Raw genomic sequence first — 26,610 nt, forward strand, 5'->3', positions numbered from 1 at the left:
TGGGCATGAGAGGTATAGACACTCTGGACTGAGCTTTGCATACTTGGAGGTAGATGTAAACACTCAAAACACAATAAAAGGACTGGAGCAAAAAACACAGAACCGATTTGGAAAGCTTTCAGGTCAAAAACTGCATTTTATGGCACAGTGTCCAACCACGGGGGAAGAAACAACACCTCAAATGTACATATCATGTTGCTTATCATGCTTAGCATAGAGGTTTACAGAAAGCTGGAGCAGGCAACTGAACATCTGTTATCAAAGATGGGTAGAAATAAAGTTAAGAAGGGCTAGCTTATAGACCTTCACAAGTGTATGCTCACACTCAACAAGAAGGGGACCAAAGGAGGGTCCCCACGAAATCGAATTCTCTGCTTTTGCAAGGGATCTGAGGAAGATGGGGTTGGGGAGGATGCTGGTATGACAATACAATTCTTCTATTGTGTCTTACAACAGTAAATGCCCAATGGGGTGAAGCTATATGTTGGCCAAGACTGCCTCTGTTTTGGAACCTGACAAGGTCTAACCTGAGTAGCATCAAACTGGAGACATTTTGGTCCTTCACTATGATGCTGAAAAGGACCAACTGTTGATGAATGAATGGAACTCTAGTAGTATACCAGTATCTTTTGATTCTTATTTATCAGGTTACATCTACTACAAAAGATAGATTTGGGGAGGAATTTCCAGGAATTGTTCCCTGCTGGGCCATCAAATCATGCAATATACAACTCCTAGCAGGCTGGTGACTGTGAAACTGCAAACCTTAATGACTGAAAGCTTAGAAAAGTTCCTGGCTATAATGGAAAAAAACATAGCTGCCTAATGCCTATCATGCCATAGTACAAATACATATCACCCTTGTTTCTGTGCATGGAAAGCAATTAATCAGGACAGAAAGAAATTGTGGGGTTCTAGTGGGAAAAAAACAGTAGGCATCACATTGTGGGCTTGAATCCCTGCAGAGAATGACTCCACCCGGAGCCTGAGGAAGGCTATGTGAGGTCTTATGGCATATTCAGACTAAATTACATCTAGGTACGATCACTATCTGTGATGGTTAATTTTATGGGGCACCTTGGATGGCTATGGTGCTCAGATACATGGTCAAATGTTATTCTGGCTGTTTCTGTGAGGATGTTTTTGAATGAGATTTACATGTAAATCAGTGTACTTTAAGTAAAGCAGATTGACCTCCCTAATGAGGGTAGGCCTCATCCAATCAGTTGAAGGGCTTAAAAGAATAAAAGTTGATCTCCCCAGAGCAAGAGGGAATTCTGCCTGCAGACTGTTTTTGAAATCAAACTGCAACATCAACTCTTGCCTGGTTCTCTAGCCTGCCGGCCTCCCCATCAGATTTTGGACTCACCCAGCCTCCATAATTACATAAGCAAACTGCTTAAAATAAATGTATTTTTCTCTATATGTACAACCCATTGGCTTTGTTCCTCTGGAGAACCCTGACAAATACACTATCTATTTAGCCTTAGGTAAGCCCCCAACACATCTAGTAAAAGGAGAAAGATACATTACACACTAAGAGAAATAATATATCATACGTGTTATAACAGAATTATTTTAAAAGCAAATTGGAGACACAAAAAAGAGAGAGGTCCATTCTATCCTATGTGGATCAGAGAAAGTTTTCTTAGAGGTTGATCTAAGCTTGAAAGATGAATAAATATTCTGCAAGCAGATGGGAGGGAGGGTGGTAAAGCTGCATCCTTGGCACCAAATGCTCCCTGCATGAGTAGAGGCCCAGAGATATAAAACAGCATGGCATATTAGAAAACCACAAGTAGGTTTATATAGCTCAAGCATAGGGTGAGTGGGAACTGGGGCAAGAGAGGAGGCAAGCGATAAAGCCAGAAAAATATGCAAGGGCCAACTCATGAGGTTCAGTTGCCTGCTCCAGCTTTCTGTAAACCTCTATAACAAGGCAAGCAGTTTGAAATTCATTTTGTAGGGAAACACATAAAGGTTCTAAAAACAGGCAAACATGCTCACAGTTGCAGCTTTAAAAGATATCTCTGGTAGCAGCATTGAGAACAGGTTCAAAGATGGAGGTGGAAGGAGGGGAGCGGGCATGGATGGACCACATTGAAGGTAGTGTCTTAGTCTGATCAGGTTGCCACAACAAAGTACCACAGACTAGGTGGCATAAACAACAGAAATTTACTTCTCACAGTTCTAAAGGCTGGGAAGTACCAGATCTAGGTGCTGGCTGATTAGGTTCCTGGTGAGAGGGCTCTTTCTGGCTGGTAGACAGTTACCTTCTTGCTCTGTCCTCACGGCCTTTCCTCAGTGTGTACATGAAGTGGGGAAGAGAGAGAGAGAGAGAGGGAAGGGGGAAGAGAGAGAGAGATCTTTTCTTATACAGGTACCAATCGTATCAGATTAGGGCCCCACCCTTATGACCACATTTAACCTTAATTACTTTCTAAGGGCCCTATCTCCAAATACAATCACATAAGAGGTTAGAGCTTCAACATATGATTTCTGACAGGGGGACGCATTTCAGCACGAAGCTGAACTGCAGCAATCTAGTTTAAGAGATGATATAGTACCTAAGCTAAACCAATAGCAATAGAGATGGAAAAAGATATGACGTAAAAAGGTATAATAACAAGACCTGGTCACATGAAGTTAAACATGAAGAGTGAAAGGACTATGTAGTTTCTGCCTTACAAAACTGGATGAATGGTAGTGCCATCCATTTAAACTAGGAAAGTAGGTTACTGGCCCAGCAGAACCTCAGGGGCTCCAAGGCTTGGAAAATGCAGATCCAGAGAAGAGTGGAAGTGAGAAGTCAGACTGAAAACAGAGGGATTACACTGATAGGTCGGAGATTTGCTTTTGCCCTAGTTACAAACTCATCAGCTAGCCTGTTACTGTTTCATGGGTGCTAACAACAGACACAGAACTTCTGGGTCACAGATAAAGGACTATTAATCACAGCATAGCATATTTGCACTGGTTCCCTGGACCCCAAGTCCCTGGGGCACAACATGATGTGACCCTAGATGGATGCTGCACACAGAGCAGTTCAGGTCGAAGCTGAGGAACACCGAGCTTGGGGAGCCCACCATTTGCTAGCAAGCTGTAAGCAAGCCTGTTCTTTGTCCCAGAGGAAGACCTAACCTCATGCTTCAATACTGCCTGTTGCAAACACAACTCTTGAGAAAATGGCCCAGGTAAAAAGCAGGCAGGCTCTTGTATTCTTGGCATATCCAATAAGACATACAGGAGTGTGAGAGACTCACAGAAACTGTCATAATACTCACCCACCTAGTTCATTCCCTCTGTGATGCCAAATGCATTTATGCCCCAGGCAAAATACTAAGTAAGGTATTTCTAAAGAAATGGAACAAACTATTTGGAGACAACTCAAGTGCTAGAATGGATGTTGTTATCCCAGAAAGAAGCACTCCAAATTCTAGTATTTGAAGGGTCCCAAATAAAATGGTACAGTCCAAGAACACTGAAGTATAGCCTGACAGGGAACAAGCCACACTCACAAACACAAAGCTCCTTCAAGTTTCCTATCACCAGCTTCTTCTTCCTCAATACTCAACTTGTGAAACTTTTCAAACACACAGAGATGTTGAAAAATAGTACAATAAACACTTTTACATCTCCCACCTTGACTGAACAATTGTTAACAGCATTTTGCCTTATATGCTTTCTGTTTATTTCTGTGTTTTTTTCCTCTTTCTCAGAAGCATTTAAAAATAGCTTGCAGGCACCATGAACTTCTCCCTAAATATTTCACAAGCATCACCTAAGAATAAGGACATTTTCCTACATAACTGTAATACATAATATTATCATACCTAAAGAAACGAACAATTCTTCCTCAGTTGCCCCTAAAGAGTGTAGAGGTTTCTTTGTTTGCTTTATTTTTTTTTAACAAAAATCCCATCAATGTTCATACACTGAAACTGGTTGCTGTCTCCTTGTTTATTTTCATCTACAACAGTTTCTTTACCTCTGACACATAAATCTTTTCAGTATTTTTAATGGCATTGTGTTTTACATGTCCCATGTTCTGGACTGTGTCCTTGTGGTGTCATTTACTTTTCCCTCTATTCTCATATTTCACGAAAATGGAAGACACATCTAAAGGTCTGATTAGCGTCAGATTCAATATACATAGCAAGAATATTCAGGGTTAATGCTGTGTACTTCAAACTGCATCATATCAGAAGACGCGTAATGTCAAGTTCTTCTATTAATAGTGATACTGGGCTTCCCTGGTGGCTCAGTGGTTGAGAGTCCGCCTGCCGATGCAGGGGACATGGGTTCGTGCCCCGGTCTGGGAAGATCCCACATGCCGCGGAGCAGCTGGGCCCGTGAGCCATGGCCGCTGGGCCTGCGCGTCCGGAGCCTGTGCTCCGCAACGGGAGAGGCCACAACAGTGAGAGGCCCGTGTACCGAAAAAAAAAAAAAAATAGTGATACTAACTTTGTTCACTTAGGTAATGTGCTGACAGCTAGATCTCTATTTTAAGGTACATATTTTTACCCCTTACAATTGCAAGAAATCTGTGAGGTGATACTTTGGAAATACTTTGCAAATATTCTGTACAAATACACTGTGCAAATATTCCCTCACATCCTTTCACCTAATGAAATTAGTATCCATTCATGATCCTCATCTGAATCCATCATTTCATTAAGGGGTTGTGTGGTAGTTTTCTATTACTAATTTAACACATTACCACAAACTTAATAGCTTAAACACAATTTAGCATCTCACAATTTATAGATCACAAATCTGGGTTGATTCTACTGGTTTCTCTGCTCTAGGTTTCACAAGGCCAAAATCAAGGTGTCAGCCAGATGGGCTCTTATCAGGAGGTTCTGGAGAAAGTCCCGTTCCGAGCTCACTCAGGTTGTTGACAAAATCCAGTTCACTAAGGCTGCAGTGCTGAGATCCTCGTTTTCCTTGCTGACTGTCAGTTCAGGGATACCCTCAGCTCCTACAGGCCTCTCTCTGGTTTCTGCCAGCGGGTCCTCTATCTCAAAGCCAGCAACGGTGTGTTGAAACCTCATGCTTGGAATCTCTCTTCCTGCCTCTTCTGCAGAATTTCTGTGACTGACTCTTCTGCCTTTCTCTTCCGCTTTTAATTACTCTTGTGATTGTACTGAATCCACCCAGATAATCCAGGACAATCTCCCTATCTTAAGATCAGCTGGCTAGTAACCTTAATTACATCTGCAAAGTCCCCTCACAGTAGCTCCTAGATTAGTGTTTGACTGAATAAGCAGGAAATGGGAATCTTGAGGGAACATCTTTAGAATTATGGTGATTTTCTAATTTCGTCATATTTTTTTACTGCTAGTAGCCAGTATTCTTTGGTAAAGTAGAACATTCCTTCCTCACCTGCAAATGAACAACAGTTCCTAATAAAAAGTCTAGCTACTTAATTCTCTCCTTCTGATTACCAATTTTCAGATAATTTTCATCTTATGATAGCACATTAACTACATTTTTTAAAAATGTTATGGAATCATGACTTTATATTAAATGTTTTATAATCAAGAGAATCCTAACTCTGTTTTACCCTCAAATTGTCCCAATTTTGGCCAAAGGAAATCCTTTCAAGTTGGTTTCTCTGTCCTTTTCACATACTTCCATTAGACTAAATGCTTGCTTTCCAGAAAAAGACGATGTCCTAGGCTCATCTTATATTTTCCCAGTCACACAGATAGTGCTGAGCCAGAACTAGGACCCAGATCTCCTGATAGCCAGACCTTTGTTTCTGTCACAATATAAGATGTGAGAATTTCACCTTATATGAACGTAATAGTTATACACAGATAATCACATTATATTCAAATATTTGAATATTAAAATAATAATTTATATTATTATTCTTTACTTTAAGTTGCTCCTATTTCAAGTACCTAAATATGGCCATTGGAAAAAAACCCAAAAGACACTGCTGGCCTACATTCTTCAATAAATTCTATTTTTTTAGATGCAATATTTTTCAGTAAGTTTCCACTATTTTACAAGACATATTACTAATTTAGGTCTAGGAAAAAAAATTATGCCCTCACTTTTTCTTTTTTTTTGTAAGTGTGATCCTATCCATGAATAAAAAGCCAAGCTTGTAAGACTATCCAATCACTGCTATCCTCTTACTAATAAGCACATTGACAATTTATTAATTTTTAAAGAAGTAAACAAATATCAAAGGAAATGCAAAGACCCAAATTAGGCAAGAAAATCAAATCTTTCATTAGAATTTCTGCTGGATTACAAATTCTGCATTTAATAATAATTCAGTATTGACACGAAAGAGACAGTTGAGAAAATCTGACAAGTTACATGCTGAGTTTTTACCATTCTATTTACTACATAACATGATAGCCTTTCTAGTCTTTCTGTGTCTACCAGAAATGTTATTCCTTGGCCTTTTGCTCCAATGTACATACATTAAAGACTTCTATTTTGAAAATTACCCTTTCACACCACTCTCCCACTTCCTAAATCTGAAAGTATCTTTCTAAATTTAGAGAAATTAACCAAACTTATTAAAGGCTATATGTTTTTATCAAGCTATATGTAGACAGTAAAAAATATATATACATATTAGCAAAAGCATTTGATTACAAAAATGTAACTATCTGAAGGTAAAGAGTATTCTTTTGTGTACTTATGGCACTGCATTCTAAAAAGAAAAAGAAAAGGACATCTCAGTTTATTTTACTTACACAATAAGTTTAATTTACATAAAAATGATAGAGCATTTCAGGAGCAAGTCTTAAAAACAATTTCTGCTGAATGACTGCTATAATAATCTCCTTAAGAGAGAAATACACATAAACTAAAACAGCAGTTGTGAAACATATATAGTACCTCTCAGCTCAAGACAAAACTCAATATTTAGTAGGAAAACACTTAAGAAGACAGAAGGGCTTTTGGTTTAGACTATAGGCTGAAGTCAAAATTCATTTCCTTAAAACTTAAATCTTAAGCATATCCAAAGCTTTTTATTAAGGCAGGCTCCCAGGCAATAAACTCAAATTTCTGAATTCCGTCCTATCCATCACTGAGGAGAAAGGAGATTTTTCAGTGCTTCTACATCTAGGACATTGTGGTGAGAGGCTTTTCACAGGTTCTCGCTTAATAGAACTAGAGATCTTATTGGGAATATGAAGTACTAAATATTTCCAGAATTTAAACATGATGTTTGTCTTCTAGGAACTGTAGACAGTTATACGAGAACTTTCAGAATCATACTGACATAAGTCTTGAGTTGACTGTGAGGGTTAAAAATTTTTTGTGACCCTCCATATGTCCAAAGAATTAGGTAGGAGATCTCAGGAGAAAGGAATCACTTACACATGGGAATATCTAATAAGACACACTACTGAGATTTTGATAAAGATGATGTTGGAGGATATAGATTGAGACTGAAAAAGATGCAGATGTCAAAAAGGCCAAGGTATGTTTGGAGAACAGCACCTATCCAAGTGAACAAATGTACATGGCTTATGGAAAAGAGTAAAATGTAATCCCCATTAAAAATAAACAAACAAACAAACAATCCCAGTCCTTCTCTAAGGTCATATAGTATGGATATTCTATAATAAAAATACTATCAGTTTGCAGCACATAATTAAGTCATGTGGAATTAGGCAAACTCTTTTTTATGGACAGCAGAAATCATTCAGGGCATTAAATATAGTTAAGTTACAAATGCTGGAGAACAATGTCAAGAACTCTCAAGAGTCTGTGATTTTACTCTGAGTTGCAAGTTTAAAAGTTAGCCTGCTACAGTTTCATGGTTGCAGCCAGAAGACACTAGACTCCTGGGTAAGAGACAAAGGATTTTATTACTCAGGTTACAGCAAGCAGTATGAGCTTCATGTTTTCATCTGTTTCTCCTGCCCCTCAAATACCAAAGAGGCAATGTTGATACGCCCAGGGTAGAGGCTGAGCACATAGTGACATTGTATCATGGCTGTGGAACCTCAAACTTATGAAGCCCAATCTTACCAGGGGGTTGCTAGCAAACCTGCTCATCCTTTGCCACTTGCAGGGAAAGGAAGGTGAAAGTACCTTGACACAAACAAATCTGCCCTCTGCCTTGGAGGAAGACACAATCTCTCTCTTCCAAGGCTGTTTCCTATACAGACATCCTCAAAAAGATGGTCCAGAACAAAAGCTGTCAATGTGCAGACACGTGCAGAAATGAAGAGATCCAAGGAAAATTGTCTCCCAGAAAAGATAAACTAAATTTCATATATTCTTTCTGCTACTGTTTAACCAAATAATTAATTTTGACTACTTTATTAAAGAGCCAAAAAAGAAATAAAACTTTCAGCTTTTCCTTATAGAAGTAAAGTGGCTGTTTAGTTATCGCACTAAACAAATGTGTCCATATGCATTTTATTGAAAATACTTAATATGACGCCAATGAGTACGACTCTGAGTTTTAACAAAACATTCACTTGAATGACAAATGACATTTTCAAAGGTTCCTACCAGTGGTAGCATGTGAGGTATTTAATGTTTCACAAGGCCTAATCCTTTATCAAGTCAAAGGTTAAGTAGGTTATATCCAATTTATTAGCCAAATATCAATCTTCTTCATATACATAAGTACTTTTTTTAACGTTCAAGAATAATTGACAACTATAATTGTATATATTTAAAGTGCACAATAAGATGATTTGCTATACATTGTAGAAAAATTACCAAGATCAGGATAATTAACATATGCATCACCTCACATAGCTAACACAGGCAATTCTTTTGTTATTTGTTTTTTGTTTTAGATAAGCACTTAAAAGAACACTTATTCTTCCTGGCACAGCAGAGGATTCAACCTCCTTAAACATTAAAAAAAGAAAATTTAGCATGAATTTGTTCCCCTTATAACGACTCACTACAAAATATTAAGGTCATGGGAAGGATATATTTATGTAAAAACATAAACTTTTAAACTGAAAATATGTTTCTAGCATTACCAGAAAAAATAAACAAAAAATGCAAAAACTGTTTATAATCACTTTTTTGTAGAAAGAGTGCGTGTACTGCTTCAGCTTCAAAACCTTTATTCTGACTGTTTAAAATTGGAAAAACACAAGGTTGAAGTTGTATACATGACCGTACCTCTCCAAGTGCTTCATATCTTTTCTGGTTCCATCTGTGCAAGTCTTCCCGGTAGTTAAAAACAAATGGCTCCCCGGTTTTTATGTGCCTTAACTGCCCCTCTAGAAGACAAACAAACAATATTGCTATGATTCAGAGCACATTTATAATAATATGGAAAGTATAATAAATAATGTCTAATAAAAATTTAAAATATCTTTCTCAGAACAGTTTCATTTTTTTCATCAGATTTTTTTTCTTCAAATATCCATATGATGCAAACATATACATAGTATAAAAGAATGACCCCAAGTACTCAAATGCTATGTCTTTGATCTTTCTCTAATCCAAAGCAAATTAACAATATTTGAGGGCCTACAATGTATGAGGATTTTTGCTAGCTATAGCCATGAACGTGGTCCCCATTCCTAAGCTTAGAGGCTACCTGAGGAGTAACAGCATAAACATTTAAAAGTTAAGCAACTTTTCAGAAAGTTAAACAAGACTGAAGTAAGTCAACAATCTAAAAACTGCTACAGGCAATTCACATAGATAATGAAGTCTAAAATGAGTTTAGAAAAATGAAGGATGCCTATAGGCTAGAATAGGTTCAGAAGGTTTTAGTGAAATTTCTCAACTAGGTCTTGAAATACAAGTAAGATTTAAAATGGAAATTGGAGAGAGACAGTGAGCCAACACAGGTTTAGACTGTCAAGTCAGACTCACACAATTCAGAGATTTTATTGATAATTAATAACTTTACTAATAACTTCAAGGGTACAAGCAATCAAGAGGCACAGGCAAAGCAGGTCTGGAACGGCCTGACCATGTCTTCCCAGGGCCTATCCTCTCACTGGATAGCACTCTCTGGTTCAGAATAGGTTGATGTCTCTAAGTGGGGCACATGAGTTACCTAACACATTGGTGAGTATGCTGGTTATAAAACAATTCTATTTTATGTGCCAGAGAGTTGTACTGCTCATGTGATATTTTTCAGAGAAACATGCCCTACATATCCACAGATTATAGGTTTGTTTAACCATAAGCAATGCCAAACCAGTTATCCTGCTCAAAATACTCCATGGATAAGGATTCTCCTCATAGCACAGACCAGGCCACCTGTCTTCTTTCTTTCCCCAGAAGCATTCCCCTGGTATTCAAGAGAGAAACAGACCACAGACCAAGTGCTTTAACACCTTCCCTCCCCTCTACTCAGACAACATAAACAGAATTTTGAAAAAACATGACAGCAAGTTCAAATAATAGTGAACAACCCAGTTTAAAAGAAACAAAAAGACTGTGAGCCAAATAAAATAATACAACATTGGAGGACACGTGGAATCAAATAGCAGAAGGCCCAAACTACTGGGTTTGGACTTTATCCTAAGAGCAGAGAGGCACAAGAAAGACTTCAGGGGCAGAAGAGGAACATGGTCAAGCTGAATGGAGTTATTAGTATTTGATTTTTATCCAATGAGGACATGCAAGAATGAAGAAAGACTTGAAAGGAAAGCTATGGCACTGAAACTAAAGCCAGGAAATATACTACTCTAAGTAAAACTATTTCATTACTTTTATGAATCAATTTTACTACATATAAAATGGGTATTTTTAATATATAAAATAAGGCCTAATCCTTATTTGTAAAGTTCTTTAATACTCAACATGAGACACTGCATTGGATCATTATAACACCCTTTTATGGTCAGATGATGCCACGTAAATTGTAAGGTACATCTACAGTTTTCTTTCTAGGACAGGGAAATTCCCATTTAGCATACCAATACAAGTAGATTGAAGACATCTGCAAATCTAGCACTTGGGATTTTGACTAAAGCAACCTTAAAGGTACATGACATACAGTAATGTGTAATATTGCTGCACTAAAATTTTAAATGTATTTTCTATGAGACTGCTGTGTGAAAGGGAACTGACTTACCTAGATAGTGAGTTTAGGTAGTTAGATATAGATACTTATAACTACATCTCAAAGAGAGGTTTGGTTTTTTTTTTTAATTCTCTATTCATTTTGGACATAATAATTCTCATAAAGTGATAATGATTTTGATACTTTAGGGAAAATAAGCCCTATCAAAATAGCCAACTATCAGCACTAGTATTTTTTGTTTGCTTGTTTGTTTTTTTTTGTTTTTCATTGATTTTATTTTTATTTTATTTATATATTTTTAAACATCTTTATTGGAGTATAATTGCCTTACAATGTTGTGTTAGTTTCTACTGTATAACAAAGTGAATCAGCTATACATATACATATATCCCCATACCCCCTCCCTCTTGCATCTCCCTCCCACCCTCCCTATCCCACCCCTCTAGGTGGACACAAAGCACTGAGCTGATCTCCCTGTGCTATGCACCTGCTTCCCACTAGCTACCTATTTTACATTTGGTAGTGTATACATGTCCATGCTACTCTAGTATTAAAAGTGAAAAGAAGGTAAAGAGGCAAAGAAAGTAAGCATTCTTAACCAGAAAAGATAATCTGGATCACTTATGTTATAGTTGTATTTGCAAATTTGGTATTTCTCAAAGGTTTGGAAAATCTCTTCAGCAACTGTCAAAGGTCTGACTTAGGACATTTTATTTTAGAGTCCCCAAAAATCAGTTGTAAAATTTCCTGTGTATACCCAAATGCACGTTATTCTGAAGTGTATCCATATGTTTTATCAGATTGGTGGTGGAGTCTAAGACCCAAAATAAGCTATCAATGGCCTAAATAAATTAATAAATTGAAAGTATTCAGGACACTTCCTGGCATGTAGTAAGAGTACAATAAATATCAGCTATCATGGAAGACAAGATTCAAACTCAGTTTGTTGCTGAGTCCAATTTTTTTTTTTTGGTGATACGAAAGTGTGCTTCCTCATAATACTGTACAGAGGTATAGTGAGTGTGGGTGAAGGGAAAAGGGGAAAAGCCTTCACTTCATCTTCCAAAGCAAGAGCTGGGCCTTATACAATTCCAACAACTGGAGAATGGCTAAATAGGTATTTTGAACACAAAGAGTATTTGAAAAGGTAAAGTGATTTGAAAGAACAAGCTATCAGTTTGATGCAGGTAAAAAGAATCTCTTCCCCTTCGTTACAATTTTTTTTTTCCTTAGGGTGAACTCTGTATCCAAATTTTTCTGTTACCCAACTAAGAACTTTAAAATTCTTTAGAAAATTTAGAAGCTTCTTCAATCAGGTAATGAAAGTTTCAATTCAAAGCTTTCATAAAAGTTTTTGCATTATAAATGCTGAAAAAAAAAAGTCTCTGGAGATACTAAGTTAGAACTGCCCTTTTAGCAGTTTAATACTGAAACCAGTTTCCTGGTTTCAGAACCTCACCTCTTTGAAAAAATACTCACCATTCACTTTGAGTTCAACCCTGAACTGTATCATGCTAAAAATAAGATCCATAAAATTAACATTCTCTCCTTGGAATGCAAGAATCTTTGCCTCATACTATAAGTCGATATTTATGCAGGACAATGTCCAGGATATTTACAAAATAAATGATAGGTGTGTGCAAGGGTCCATATGCATTCATTTGTAAGTACACATGCATGTGCAAAGGTGTAGGTGTGTCCGAAAGTGTGTAAGTACAGAGCATGTGTATGCAAGGGTATAAAAATGTAAGCAAAGATGTGTGTATGAATGTATCTGATAGGAAAGTGAGAGAGAAAAGTGTATTGCTTCTTTGTTTTTCACTCCCTTTAAGAAATGTTCAAGGAAGATGAAAGACAGACTTCAATGAAAACTGATATCCTCTATCCATAAAGCAAACATAGTTCTATGATTTACCCACACTACCAACACACTCCCCCAATCCCTGTTCTGAAAGAGGAGTCTGGTAATTGTTTCAGAGGGGCAGAGGCAACATTAGTCTCAGAGCAATTTTGACTGTTAATTAAATTATAAAATTTCTTTTAAAAACAAAATATTACTACTCACACATACTTTGCCATTAGATATCCTTTATTAAAAAACATGAAAATTAGTATCAGAAAAGAGATCAAAGTTTCTAATATGCTCTGTTTAAACTCATTTAATAGTCTAGTACACAGAGACTGTCACTATAAGTTCTAACACCTATAAGTGATATTGTACAGACACATCAATCTAAGGAGGCCTCATCGGCAGGAACTGTATGGACGCTGCAAAGACAAGACATTCTCCTGTGGCAATATGTACAGCTTTAAATACATCATGCGACAGGCAGCATAATTTGTACAGGACACCTGAACTCTTCTTGTAACTTACTGTACAGTCCTCTTTTGCAACCTGGCTCTGGTATTTGAAAATGAATTGGGTTTTTGTACTTTTTGTATGTTGTATGACAATCATCAAGGTGAACAGAAAAAAATAACTGCATGTAAAATTTTGAAAAAACACAGTGATGACAGATCACCGATTTAGTTAATGCAGTGCAACAAGTAGAAAGCCGCAATTCAAATGCTACCTGGCCTGTAATAACATTATCCTTCAAGTATTACAATGTTATTAATCCAGAGTTTCATTGTGCTTTGTTCCAGAAACATCCTTGCAATCTATGGTATGTTATTCCAAATCCCAAGTGCAAAACTTATTTTATTCAGAACTTAATTAACAAACTTTACAATAAGGATGCTGCCTAAAAAAATCATGGAATTGAGTATTATGCTTTAAAATATTATCACAGATAATTATTGCCAGTCATTTCATTTTAAATAACATGTGAAATAGTAGCATCTTTCTACATAATTTAATTGGGAGTTCCAGCTGGATACAAGGGAGCTGAACCCTCAAGACTGAAAATACATAAGCTGAATCAAATTCACGTTCGTTGGTTTAAGTGACTTGACAACTATGGGAAATTATTACTTGGTTCTTTTACTGGACTGAAGAACTTCATCATGGAAGGATAAGACATTATTCTCAAAAGAAACACATAAAACTTTCTAGCTGGCAAATAGAAGTAGCAAATAATATCTGTCCTATGATTCTATTAGCATTGTTAAACAAATCTTGCATATAGCATACACCACTTACTTTCATTAAAAGCATATTCAAATCCTTCCAGTGTATCAGGAAAATCAAGAGGTGGTTCATCTTTTTTCATTAGTTCATCCAAATCTATCCTAGATAATAAATCTAGAAAAGAAATTACATGAAATTTATTTATATTCATTTTCATAGTTAATAACAAAGATTATATTTTAAATTATTTTAACTATTCTTTTGTTCTATTAGATTACTTTTTATGTGTTGCCTTAACTGATAAGATTATTAAATTTTTAAGTTCCCAAAGTGCTATATTATGATGAGGTCCAGTATCAATATAACATAAGCACTTTCAAAACCATAATTCTCAAAACAATCACAACCTAGATCCTATGTACCACTATGGTAAATTATTAACTTCTTCCCTTCAAAATATACAGCTATTAATTTGTACCTTATTAACCTCCTATCATTTAAAAAGTTTCAGATGTTAACATGACTTTTAAAAGGTCACTAAATCTTACATATAAATGAAACTACTATGAATAAGGGAACTTAAAAATAAAAATAATGGTAATATAGCATATTATTCTTTAGAGGGGAAGTTCATAATATTAAACTAGAACATGCTAACTGGAGAAAACTGGCTAACACAAAACAGTTTTTATTCTTCACATCATTTGATTATACATAACAAAAAAAACTGTCAGCAAGGTTTTGTAAATAAACATTTTATTTTTGAATCTTTTTAGACTTACAGAAAAGTTGAAAGATAGCACAGATAGTGTCTGTACCCAGTTTCCCCTATTGTTAACATCCTACCTTACAAGGCTACTTTTGTCAAAAGGAAGAAACCAACGTTGGTACATTACTGTTAACTAAGGCCAGATATTATTCATCAGTTTTTCCATTAATGTCCATTTTCTGTGCCAGGATCCCACCCAGGACACCACAGTGCATACAGTCGGCATGGCTCCTCAGTCACATCTTTTTATTTTGTGAGCATTTCCTTACCTCCTGTTACTACAAGGTGCTGCAGACTTATCTCGTAGTTTCCCTGCACCAGCCCTAAAATCAGTCTGTAGACAGTATTTAATGATCTCTTTTAGGCTATCATCATCGGATGAGGCAAAAATTCTTACTATTTGTCATCTTAGTGTCATATGGAAACTCGGAAAAATGAAAGATAAACTTCAAATTTATATAGTTCCCAAAAGATGTGTTTTGTTTTGCTTTTTAAGTTTAGATTTTGAGATTTTTTTCAATCTAACTCAAGTTCCCGAAGAGAAAGAGCTCCTCGGATACACAGTATAGCAAACCAGTCGCCGCTTTCTTTTAAACAAAAGAAGAAACTCAGAATTAACACTTTATTTCTGTCTCTCACTTACAGAGATATAACAAATCCATCTGTACAGATCATAAAAATATGCTAGAGGAAAAAATAGTTTGTCTACCTCCAGTCTCTAGTCTCTTTCCACAGGACACAAAGATAAGACATCAAAAAACTTGTAAAAAAAAAATTAAAAAGTGATTGTTTAAAACTCTTCAAACTGCTGTATCAAATAAACCTCAACTCACACAAAAATATACCATTTTCAGCATACAGACATGTTTATAAAAAAACGTTTGCAAATTGTCTAGTAAAATTAAAAATGTCACAAAGTATGCATACTGGGCCCAAGAGGTACATGCTGACAAATTTCTGATTCATTAGTAAAGTTCTGAACAACATGTAAATCTTTGCAAAAGAGAGTAAAATAGAAGATTTTTAATATCAAAAACTGGCTTGAAGATTCTCACATCTCTCCTTCCAATGAATTGAATTCCTTTACTTCACAGTCATCTTCCACAGTTCAAAATTTAGAAACCTTTTAATCAGACACACAAAAACCGTCCAATACATAAGCAGCTGTATTATGTCTAATATCCATTTATTCTTTCTATCAGCTCAGATCATAAAATGCCATCTAACATCTATATATCATTTTAAAGACATCACATACTTTACCTCACTTGACCATCACAGCCCTATAAAGTAGTAGCATGTGTTATCATCTTCACTGTCTTTGAGACAAGGAAATAAGCTCAGAGAGGTAAAATGGCCTGCCCAAAATTAGACCTTAATAGTAAAGTGGGGTTAATAAAATAAATTTATTCCCCAATACCTAACTCAGTACTCTGTCAAAATCCCCATACTTTTATTCTATGTGCTGTATAAACTCTAAAACGGTGTACCCCCTCTCTTCATTACCTTATAAAAAGAATAAATTCTTCTGAATACAGAAATATGCTTTGGCTTTGACCAAAATGTTCCTTTGAATGATAAAATGAACAACTAAACAAATACACATTCCTCAAACTTCTCCTCTGTCAACTAGAGAACTAGATATAGATTTTTTTCTATTTCGTTAGCATTGAGAAGACACGTAGAAAGAAATTGTCAGAAATTATTTTTCTGCTTTGTAAAAGGAATATAAGGAATATAACTGCATTTTACAGAGACTGGGTTCCAAAGGCAGTAGATTAGGCAAAAATCAAGTATAATAAAACATTTCCATTGAAAATCCCTTCAATCGCCTATAAAACACAGTATGACTGAATTCTTATAACCTAAATACACATCAGATGTAACACAACTGTTTTTTCTAAAACATGCCTCTTGTGATTAAAGTGATTTAGCAACTAGAATTCTAAACTTCAACAAAGCATATGCAGTAACTGGATAAAAATACCATTTTATACCCAAAAGAATTGAAAACAAAGACTCAGATATTTGTACACCCCTGTTCACAGCAGCATTATTCACAACAGCCAAAAGGCGTAAGCAACCAGTTTCCATAGACAGATGAATGGTGTGATGGTTAATTTTATGTGTCAACTTGACTGGGTGCCCAGATATTTGGTTAAACATTATTCTGAGTGTGTCTGTGAAAGTGTTTCTGGATGAGATTAACATTTGAAACTGTAGACTGAGTAAAGCAGATTGCCCCCCACCTCCAATATGGATGAACCTCATCCAATCCACTGAAGGCCTGAATAGAAGGTGAGTAAGACAGAATTCCCACTCTCTGTATGACTGTCTTCAAGCTAGGACATCAGTCTTCTGCCTTCACAGCACAGGCTCTGAGGATTTTGGAGCAAAGCCTTGCTATCCACTGCAGGTAACTACTCTCCTTTTGAGAAATACCTCTTGGCCTGCTACTGGGCCTGAGTAGAGACTGAACACTTAACCACGGACTACCAACTTACCATGTAGCTGTCCATCATGAACTAGGTGTTAACTGACCCACCAAGTCATTAAGTTGAGTGTGTACAATAGCATTCCATCATCAAATGGAAATGGTATGTATGTGATCAGGACTGAGTAGGCCCTGAAGACAAAAGTAAGTTACATGAAGAAGTGGCCCAAATGCCTATGGTCTCCACTGCTGCTACACAGCCTTCTATCCATCAGTGTGCACCTAAGCCCTCATCAGTTGACAGAAGGAGAAAAAACTTGAGTCTGGTTTATAGATGGTTCTGCATGATATTCAGACACCACCCAAAAGTGGACAGCTGAAGCATTAGAGCCCCTTTTGGGGATATCCCTAAATGACTGTGGTGAAGAGAAATCTTCCCTGTGAGCAGAACTGAGAGCAGTGCACCTAGCTGTTCCATTTCTTTGGAAAGAGATATGGCCAGATATGTGATTATATAATGATTCATGGGCTGTGGCCAATTGTTTGCCTGGATGGTCAGGGACTTGGAAGGAACACGACTAGAAAATTGGTGACAAGGAAATCTGGAGAAGAGGTATGTGGATAGACCTCCCTGAATGAGCAAAAGATGAGAAGGTATTTGTGTCCCAAGTGAATGCTCACTACAAGGTAACCTCAACAGAGGAATATTTTAAAATTCAAGTGCGCAGGGTGATCCATTCTGTGGACACCAGTCAAACTCTTTCCCCAGCCAAACCTGTCATCATCCAATGAGCTCAAGGACAAAGTGGCCATGGTGGCAAGGATGGAGGTCATATGCGGGCTCAGTAATATGAACATCCACTCACCAAAGCCAACTTGGTTACAACCATGGCTGAGTGTCCAATTTGCCAGCAGCAGAGACCAACATTTCGTCCCCAACATGGCACCATTCCCTGGGGTGATCAGCCAGCTACTTGGTGGCAGGTTAATTACACTGGATCACCTCCATCATGAAAGGGGCAACATTTTGTTCTTACTGGAATAGATACTTTCTATGGATACAGACTGGCCGTCCCTGAACTCAATGCTTCTGCCAAATCTGCTATCCGTGGACTTACAGCAGGCTTTATCCACCATCATGATATTCCACACCACATTGTTTCTGATCAAGAAACTCACATTACAGCAAAAGAAGGGTGGCAATGGGCCCATGCTCATGGAACTCACTGGTCTTAACATGCTCCCCACCATCTTGAAGCAGCTAGTTTGACAGAATGGTGGACTGCCTTTTGAAGACTCAGTTACAGGGCCAGCTGGGTGGCAGAACCCTGCAGGGCTGGAACAAGATTCTCTAGAAGGCTGTATATACTCTGAATCAGTGTCCAATATATAGTGCTATTTCTCCCACAGCCAGAATTCACAGGTCTAGAAATTAAGGGATGAAAATGGGAGTGGCACTGCTCACTATTACCCCTAGTGAGCAAGGAAAGAATGTCCATTCTCATTCTTATTCAACATAGCATTGGATGTCTTAGCCAGTGCAAAAAAGCAAGACTGAAAAGGAAGAAATAAAACTGTCCAACTAGCAAATGACATGATGGTCTACATAGAAAATCCCAAGGATCCACCAAGAAAACCCCAAGAACTAATAAGCGACTTCAGCAAAGTCACAGAATATAATATCAACACACAAAACTTCATTATATTTCCAGAAACTATCAGTAAACATGTGACAATTGAAATTAAAAACACAATACCATTTACAATCACTCTAAAAATTATAATAAAGGACTTCCCTCGTGGCACAGTGGTTAAGAATCTGCCTGCCAATGCAGGGGACACGGGTTCGAGCCCTTGTCTGGAAAGATCCCACATGCCACGGAGCAACTAAGCCCGTGTGCCACAACTACTGAGCCTGCGCTCTAGAGCCCGCGAGCCATAACTACTGAGCCCGGGTACCACAATTACTGAAGCCCACGCGCCTAGAGCCTGTGCTCCACAACAAGAGAAGCCACCGCACTGCAACGGAGAAGCCCACACACTGCAACGAAGAGTAGCCCCCACTTGCCACAACTACAGAAAGACTGCAAGCAGCAATGAAGACCCAAAGCAGCCAAAAATATATACATATATATAAAATAAGTATAAATCTACTAACAAATGTGTAAGACTTACATGATGAAAATTACAAAGAATCAATGAAGGAACTCAAATACCTAAATAAATGACAGACAGTCCATGTTCATGGACTAGAAACCTCAATATAGTAAAGACGTCAATTCTCACATTCATCTATAGGTTTAAACACAATTCCTATCAAAATCTCAGTAAATTACCTTTTTGTGCTTATAGACAATTTTACTTTTAAAATTTACATGGAAAGGCAAAGGACCTAGAAAAGCCAAACAGTTCTGAATAAGAATGAAGTGGGAAGAATCATTCTAGTCAATTTTAAGACTTACCATTTAGTTCAGTAATCAAGAGAGTATGAATTAGAGAAGAGACAGACAGAGATACATGGAACAAAATAGAGAACCCCAAAATAAACCCACCGAAATATGTCCAATTTATTTTTTGACAAAGGTGAAGAAGTAATTCAATAGCAGAAACAGTCTTTTTCACAAACAGTGCTGGTGCAATTGGACATCAATAGGCAAAACAAACAAACAAACAAAAAACCTTGAACTAAATCTCATACCTTATATAAAAATTACCTCAAAATGCATCATTAGTTTAAGTGTAAAATCTAAACTATAAACCTTTTAGAAGAAAACATAAGAGAAGATCTTCACAAAGTAGGGCTAGGCAAAGAGTCCTTAGACATGACATCAAAACCAAAATCCATAAAAAAAAAAACTGATAAATAGGACTGTTTTAGGGACAAAGTTTTATTCAGTTTGTCAATTTGGTCTAAAATACACTTTACTATGCATTTTCCATTTTATCTTCTAATATTTTCAATTTGATTCCCTCATTAGTCATTTCAAGCTCATGTGTGCTAAGCATTGTATTCCTATTGTACCAATGAAGAAAAAGATTTAGAGAAGTTAAGCAAGTTGTTTCATGGTGAGTGCGAAAAACATGAGTTTGAATCCAGATAGTTCTATATTTAGACCCTATCCATATTCTTTTAATGTCACTGTACTAACTCTAAAATCCAGAAAAATCCATCTGATCTCTTACATACTGCTTGTGGAAGTGTAAATTGGAACCACAACTTGAGAGATCAAATTTTCCCATTATCAAGTAAGGTTGAAGATGCACAAAAGCTATCTAAGTGGAAACCCAGCAAGTTTATTTATATGGAAACACACATGTTCCTTATCCTCCTTCCTAAATTAACCATTATTCTGAGTGTGCAAGTCATTCTCAGCAGCATACATACAGGAAGTAAAACCATCTATAGAGTTGTCTATAACTGTCTCCAATTCCTCTCTTCCCATTCTCTACTGAAGTTCTCCAATACAACTTTCATTTCCATCAATTCACTGAAAAGCTCTTTGTGAAGACCATCAATAACCTCTACACTGTCAAATCCAAAAGTAAATTCTCAGTCCTCATCTAAGCTGGTTTATAATCATTACTAAATTAATTACTCTCGTTTTCTTCACTGTGTGTTCAGGATCTCTCTCTTGCTCCTCGTTCTCAGCCTATCTTACTAGAAATTCACTTTAAGCCTCTTTTGCTAGTTCTTCCTCATTTTCCTGCCCCTAAGATCGAGATGCTCCACGGTTCAATCTTCAGACCTTTTCTCTTTCTGGCTACAGTGACATCCCTGGTGATCTCAATTAGGACCATAACTTTAAATATTACCTCTATGCTAATGATTCCTAAAACTTTTATCTCCAACCCAAATGCCCTCCCAAACTCTACACTCAACTTCTCCAGCTTGATGTTTAAGTGGCATCTCAGTTTAATATTTAATATGTCGAAAATTTCATGCTTGCTTTCCACCATCACCACCACAAAGTGCTTTTCCCGCACTTTTCTTAATCTAACTTTTCTTAATCTCATAAAATATCCCTAGAGCTAATGCCACAAAGACAAAACAGGATCATTATCCTAACCTAACATTTCAAACAACAAAAATATGGTAAGGGCACTAGTCTTGACTCAAGAGACCACTAGTGTTAGTTTTACCGTTAAATACATGACCTGGAATAAGAAAAGCATTAAGAATTCTTACATCTGTAAAATCACATGATTTTATAATTTATTTACTGAGTACATACTATATCTCAGACACTGAGGTAGTCACAGGATACAAATAATTACAAATAGATTAACTACTGATATTCTTATTTTAGAACTGAAATGAATGTAAGGTCACCTAAATATTCCTATACCTTCATTAGGCACAATGAAAATATCCTGAAAAAGCAAATTAAGTATGTACCTTTCAGGGCTGTTGTCTTTTCTTTTTCATCTGGACCTCCCTGCTGGATGTGTGCCATGCTTATCCAAATTGGCAACAAAATTAAAGAGCTCAAGGAAATAGACATCAATCTTCAGAAGACAGTCTAGAATGAATGAAAGCAATAAATTAAGCTCTACTCAATCCTACCTACTCCATGAGAACGTCCTAGATCCTCCCAAATGGAATTAATCTCTCTATCCTGATTTCCCACTGCACTTTGTTGATGCCTATACCATAGTACTTATCATAGCCTGCCTTGCGTTATAGTTATTTATGTGTTTGTCTGGGTCACCTAACAGATTACAAAAGCCCCAGGATAAAGGTATCAACTTTTTGTCATCTTGATGTCTCTCAAATCACCAAACACAACACGTTATACACACAGACACCTAATGCTGCTAAACTGAACTGAGCTAAACTTACTATTTAGGTGTAGTTCCCTATCATCTAATGTTCTTAAAAATATCTCCATGTAGTTTCTAAAACGTGACATTTCTTTTAAAATAAACTGTCAGCATGTCAGGTAGAAGGTCAGAATATTTTTTTCCTGGGACATGCAGACAGGCAGAAGGAGAAAAATACTTAAGGTAGCCATAAATTACCTCTAGTGTAATTCAAAATACAACTTTAAGGGAAAAAATTAGCCCTTTAAAAAAAAAAACTATGTCAAATTCTATGTCTGGAAGCCATATTCTATAAATGGTACTCCAGTAAACAATCGTAATATAAAGTTATGATTTATTAAAATCTAATGCTGCTCTGCCTTGGCCAAAAGGAAGGCATTTAAACTATAAAAAGTCAGTTTCTCCCAGGGTGCCCACAAACAGGGAAAAAGTAACAAAACACTATTCCTAAAGTTTAAAAGAAAAGAATGCAACACATACAGTGGAAAAAAATTAAATGAAATTAAAACAGTCAATCCATACTGTTAAGGAAATTACATAAAAACTGTGATAAACAAGAATGAATATTCCTCTGACTGATTTACTTACTACCCAAAAAACAAACTTCAGTTTCCACTCAGAGGTATATTGTACAATTATCTTTAAAAACTGAGGCATTTTTATAATTAACAGAGTACAGCAGGAAATGCTTTAAAATAATAATAATACTTAAAATAATATTTTTAAACTATGAACATTCCCAGGGTCATAAATCAATGCTGCCCTTATCTCAATTCTAACTGTAGGTGGGGTAGTATAAGAGGAAGGGCCCTCTGGCTCTACTACTAACTAACCATGTGTCCTTGACAAATTATTTAACTTCTCTAAGCCTCACTTTCCACATATGTAAAGTGTAAATGATAATCATGCTTCCCTCATGGTGTTACAATGAGGTTAAATATAGAACATTTAGTATAGTGCCTGATGCGTAATTAAGTGTTCAACACATGTTGGTTTATATTTTTTAAATGTTGTAAATGTATCCTAGCTTCACTACTTAATAACAGCCTCTGTGGCCAGGGACAAGTCACTTAATATCCAAAAATCTTCAGATTCCTCATTTATAAAGTGTAGCTCATATAACAGTGGTTGAGAAGTAATATTACAGAAGGTGTGTACAGCTGATCATTGCTATTACTAGTGGTATTACTGCTTCTCAATAATGTGGGGTTTCCTAACCTAGGAATAACTAAAATATGAGACTATTTTTGACTGGGAAAGCATTTTCACTTAGCATGGAAGTAGTTGTTGTTTTTCTTCTGTGAATAGGTAACTCAAAACTCTGTAAATTCTACATGGATGAAATATGTCTATATTCCTTCAAGACAAGTATTTTTGTCTATAGGGTGGGCAATGTGCAAGACACCAGGGTGCAATGGTGAGTAAAACATGGTCACGGCCCGGGTGGGGCTTACTCTCTCATGACCAAATGAAACTACCAAATTGCCACAAATAAAATATATGAGACCCAGACTGATCATTACAACACTGTTATAAAAAAAAAAAGCAGGGTTTCCCTGGTGGCGCAGTGGTTGAGAGTCCGCCTGCCGATGCAGGGGACACGAGTTCGTGCCCAGATCCGGGAAGATCCCACATGCCGCAGAGCAGCTAGGCCCGTGAGCCATGGCCACTGGGCCTGCGCGTCCGGAGCCTGTGCTCCGCAACGGGAGAGGCCACAACAGTGAGAGGTCCACGTACGGCAAAAAAAAAAAAAAAGCAATATTTGTAAGGGTTATCTATTTACATTCAGGAATTAGTTTTATCTGTCAAGTCCCACAAGTTTGTGTACAAGTTTCACCAGCAACTCCTTATTATCTACCATCTTGTAGCAGAAATGAAATAGAAATGTTCATAATGATAGATTCCATACAGTGTTCTTTGCTAACAATTCCAAAACCAAATTAACTACCTATAGGGAGACTTCTTGCATTTTTTTACTCTATCCCTCTGCCAATTCAGTTTTCTTCTAAATGTAAACTGTTAGGTTATTTTTCACTGGCCTCAAATTGTCTAATTTCTAAACAGAACAATTTATATTATTATTTCATTGTGATTGTTTCACTGAAGGCAAAATTATAAAATAGTTTTGATGCTAGAGTCATTTTCAAGATTCATATCTTAAAATTCTGGGGATCTAATGTACAGCATGGTGACTAAAGTTAACAATACTGTGCTGTATACTTGGAAGTTGCTAAGAGAGTAGGTCTTAAAAGTTTTCACCACAAAACAAAACAAAAAAAGTAACTACGTGAGGTTATAGATGTGTTAACTAACCTTATTGTGGTAATCATTTCACAAAACATACATAAATCAAGTCAGCACATTATATGTCTTAAATTCACATAATGTTATATGTCAATTATATCTCAATAAAACTTGAAAAAAAGCTCTAACTGCTCTACAGTGTTTAATAACACATTCCCCCTTTAAGACTTTGATCTTCATGAGGACAGGTATCATGACTGTCCCTAGCACAATGTCTGATACATTGTGGAGCTCAATGGATCTTTGTCAAATTCACAAATAAATGAGCAAGAGATATAGGGAAAAAATATAATTCACATTTTAAAGAATCATTTTCAAGACTCCCAAGATCAAATATCAATTAATAATCATTATGCTTATTTTATACAAGACAACCCAAAAACACACATCGCAATTCACTGAAGTGATGATGTATAAGTTAGGAGACTACTAACTACTATCCTTGACCCTAAACTTTATAGCAGCAGATACAAAGCAGGTAAGCATGAAGCAAACTGCCTATCGCCTTCTTATTCACTGTTAGATTTTTATCTTCTTGAGTTATTTTCCTCGGCTGTGGCAGAGCTGGTGAAACTAAATCAGGAACATTATAAATTCTCAATTTAGTTTTCCTCATAAAAATTCAGAGTTATAACATGCATGACCACAGATAAACACTACTGCAAATGCAGCCAGTTTGACACATTTGATGTATAGATATTAATACGTGCACTCGACATAGTTTATTTAGTATTATCTGATGGAGGTTAGGTTATAGGGGATAAAGTGGCGGAAGGTTTATACTGATGTGAACTGCGACACAGTTGACATGCTGTATACTTCATGATAACCACTGCTGTTTAAATATGGTTTCCTAGAAGTGGTTACAACATAAACTAGATTCAAAACATCTCAGTTTGTGATTTCATTCTGCGAACTACACGAAGCAATTATCATATCTTCTTCCTTTCTATGGTTCCAACAGAGAATCCACTATGTGTAAATAAAGCTATAAATAACTTGTCATGTGTAATCTTTATCCAGTGAGCATTTCAAAACATGAAACAGCAGAATATTTCTTATTTGCCCTACTTGCTCAAAATATGGCATGAGCACTTATAAAACGTACACAAAGATACACAGAAGCCTTAGTTTCCTACACCTGTTTGTTTTTAGGCAGGTATTAAATAGGACCTAGATATAGATTATTTTGCAACAGAAGGCCTTTCCACCTCACATTCTGAATGTAATGATGAAAGTACAAAACATATCACAGGACGAGTAAAATTGGGTTAAGTCCCTGGGACCCCTGGAGCTGGTTTGGTCCCCCAAAGAATCTATGCTAAGTCAGGCTCTGAAATCCAGCTCATGAAAGCTTACTTGCAATCAAAAACACAGTAATTGAACCGGTACCAGAGATTTAGAAAAACCAAAACATCTACCCAAATTACAGTTAAAATATGCATGTTACTCAGAAGTTCCTCATCAGCAAAGTTTAGTTCATAACAATCCTGGACAGTTTATAGTTCTGAGTCAATAGTGTGAAAAATGTATGTTTTGGAGAGAGAGTGTGTGTGATAGTTTGTGTGTGTGTGTATGTGTGTGTGTGCAGACATATGGGCACTGGGGAAGAGGTTAAAGAAGAATAATGGCATAGAGCTGAAGAAGACATGGAAGACAAGGCCCAGGGTAATATGGGCTCTTAGTGCATAGAAAATGGTGGCTTCTACAGAGAATGTAATCTATATGTGGGTCAAGGTTTAACTCAGAGTAGGAATATCTTGTTCCAATCCAAACACACCTAAAGTAATTCCTTAGTTTCTCAAGCAAAGTGATGTTTTAGGTTTGGGAGGAGAAATTCAGGTTTTTAGCCTCAATTCCACCACCTAGTGGCTGAGTGATCTTGAGAAAGTCACAACTTCTCTAACCTAAGTAATGGGAATAACAAAGAAAATAAGAGCACTTCCCTTTACAGGGTGATTATGAAGATCATACGAAAAAATGTAGACAAAAACATTTTACAAATTATAAATTCCTTTATAAATATTAGTAATCCCCATAACATTAGAAATAATTTGGTTCCAATTACTATGTGCTCAAACGCCAAAAAGGATATTCTCATCATCCAGCTTATAGGAATGAGAAACTTGCAATGGGCATCATTTGGGTGAATTCTTAGAATAAACAATTAAGCCCCATAATAAGTACTTGTTAAGTTGACTTGGGTTTCCAAGACT

The 26,610-nt window shown here is 36.6% G+C and overlaps 1 protein-coding gene across 5 annotated transcripts in view; it reads right to left on the reverse strand.

Annotated features, from left to right (window-relative positions):
• Positions 1-26,610, reverse strand: part of ARB2A (ARB2 cotranscriptional regulator A) — a 436,918-nt gene that overhangs the window by 379,718 nt on the left and 30,590 nt on the right. For 4 of the 5 annotated variants that reach the window (XM_060093155.1, XM_060093158.1, XM_060093157.1 and 1 more), the window contains exons 2-4: positions 21,666-21,789; positions 14,139-14,240; positions 9,130-9,230 (exon numbers count right to left, since the gene is read on the reverse strand). In XM_060093155.1, coding sequence (XP_059949138.1) covers positions 9,130-9,230; positions 14,139-14,240; positions 21,666-21,771 — 309 coding nt within the window. In that variant the 5' untranslated portion in view covers positions 21,772-21,789. The remainder of the gene's footprint in view (positions 1-9,129; positions 9,231-14,138; positions 14,241-21,665; positions 21,790-26,610) is intronic. The other variant, XM_060093156.1, reaches the window with a different exon arrangement.

The sequence above is a fragment of the Mesoplodon densirostris genome, chromosome 3 (genome assembly GCF_025265405.1).
Source record: "Mesoplodon densirostris isolate mMesDen1 chromosome 3, mMesDen1 primary haplotype, whole genome shotgun sequence".
NCBI classification, from domain to species: domain Eukaryota; kingdom Metazoa; phylum Chordata; class Mammalia; order Artiodactyla; family Ziphiidae; genus Mesoplodon; species Mesoplodon densirostris.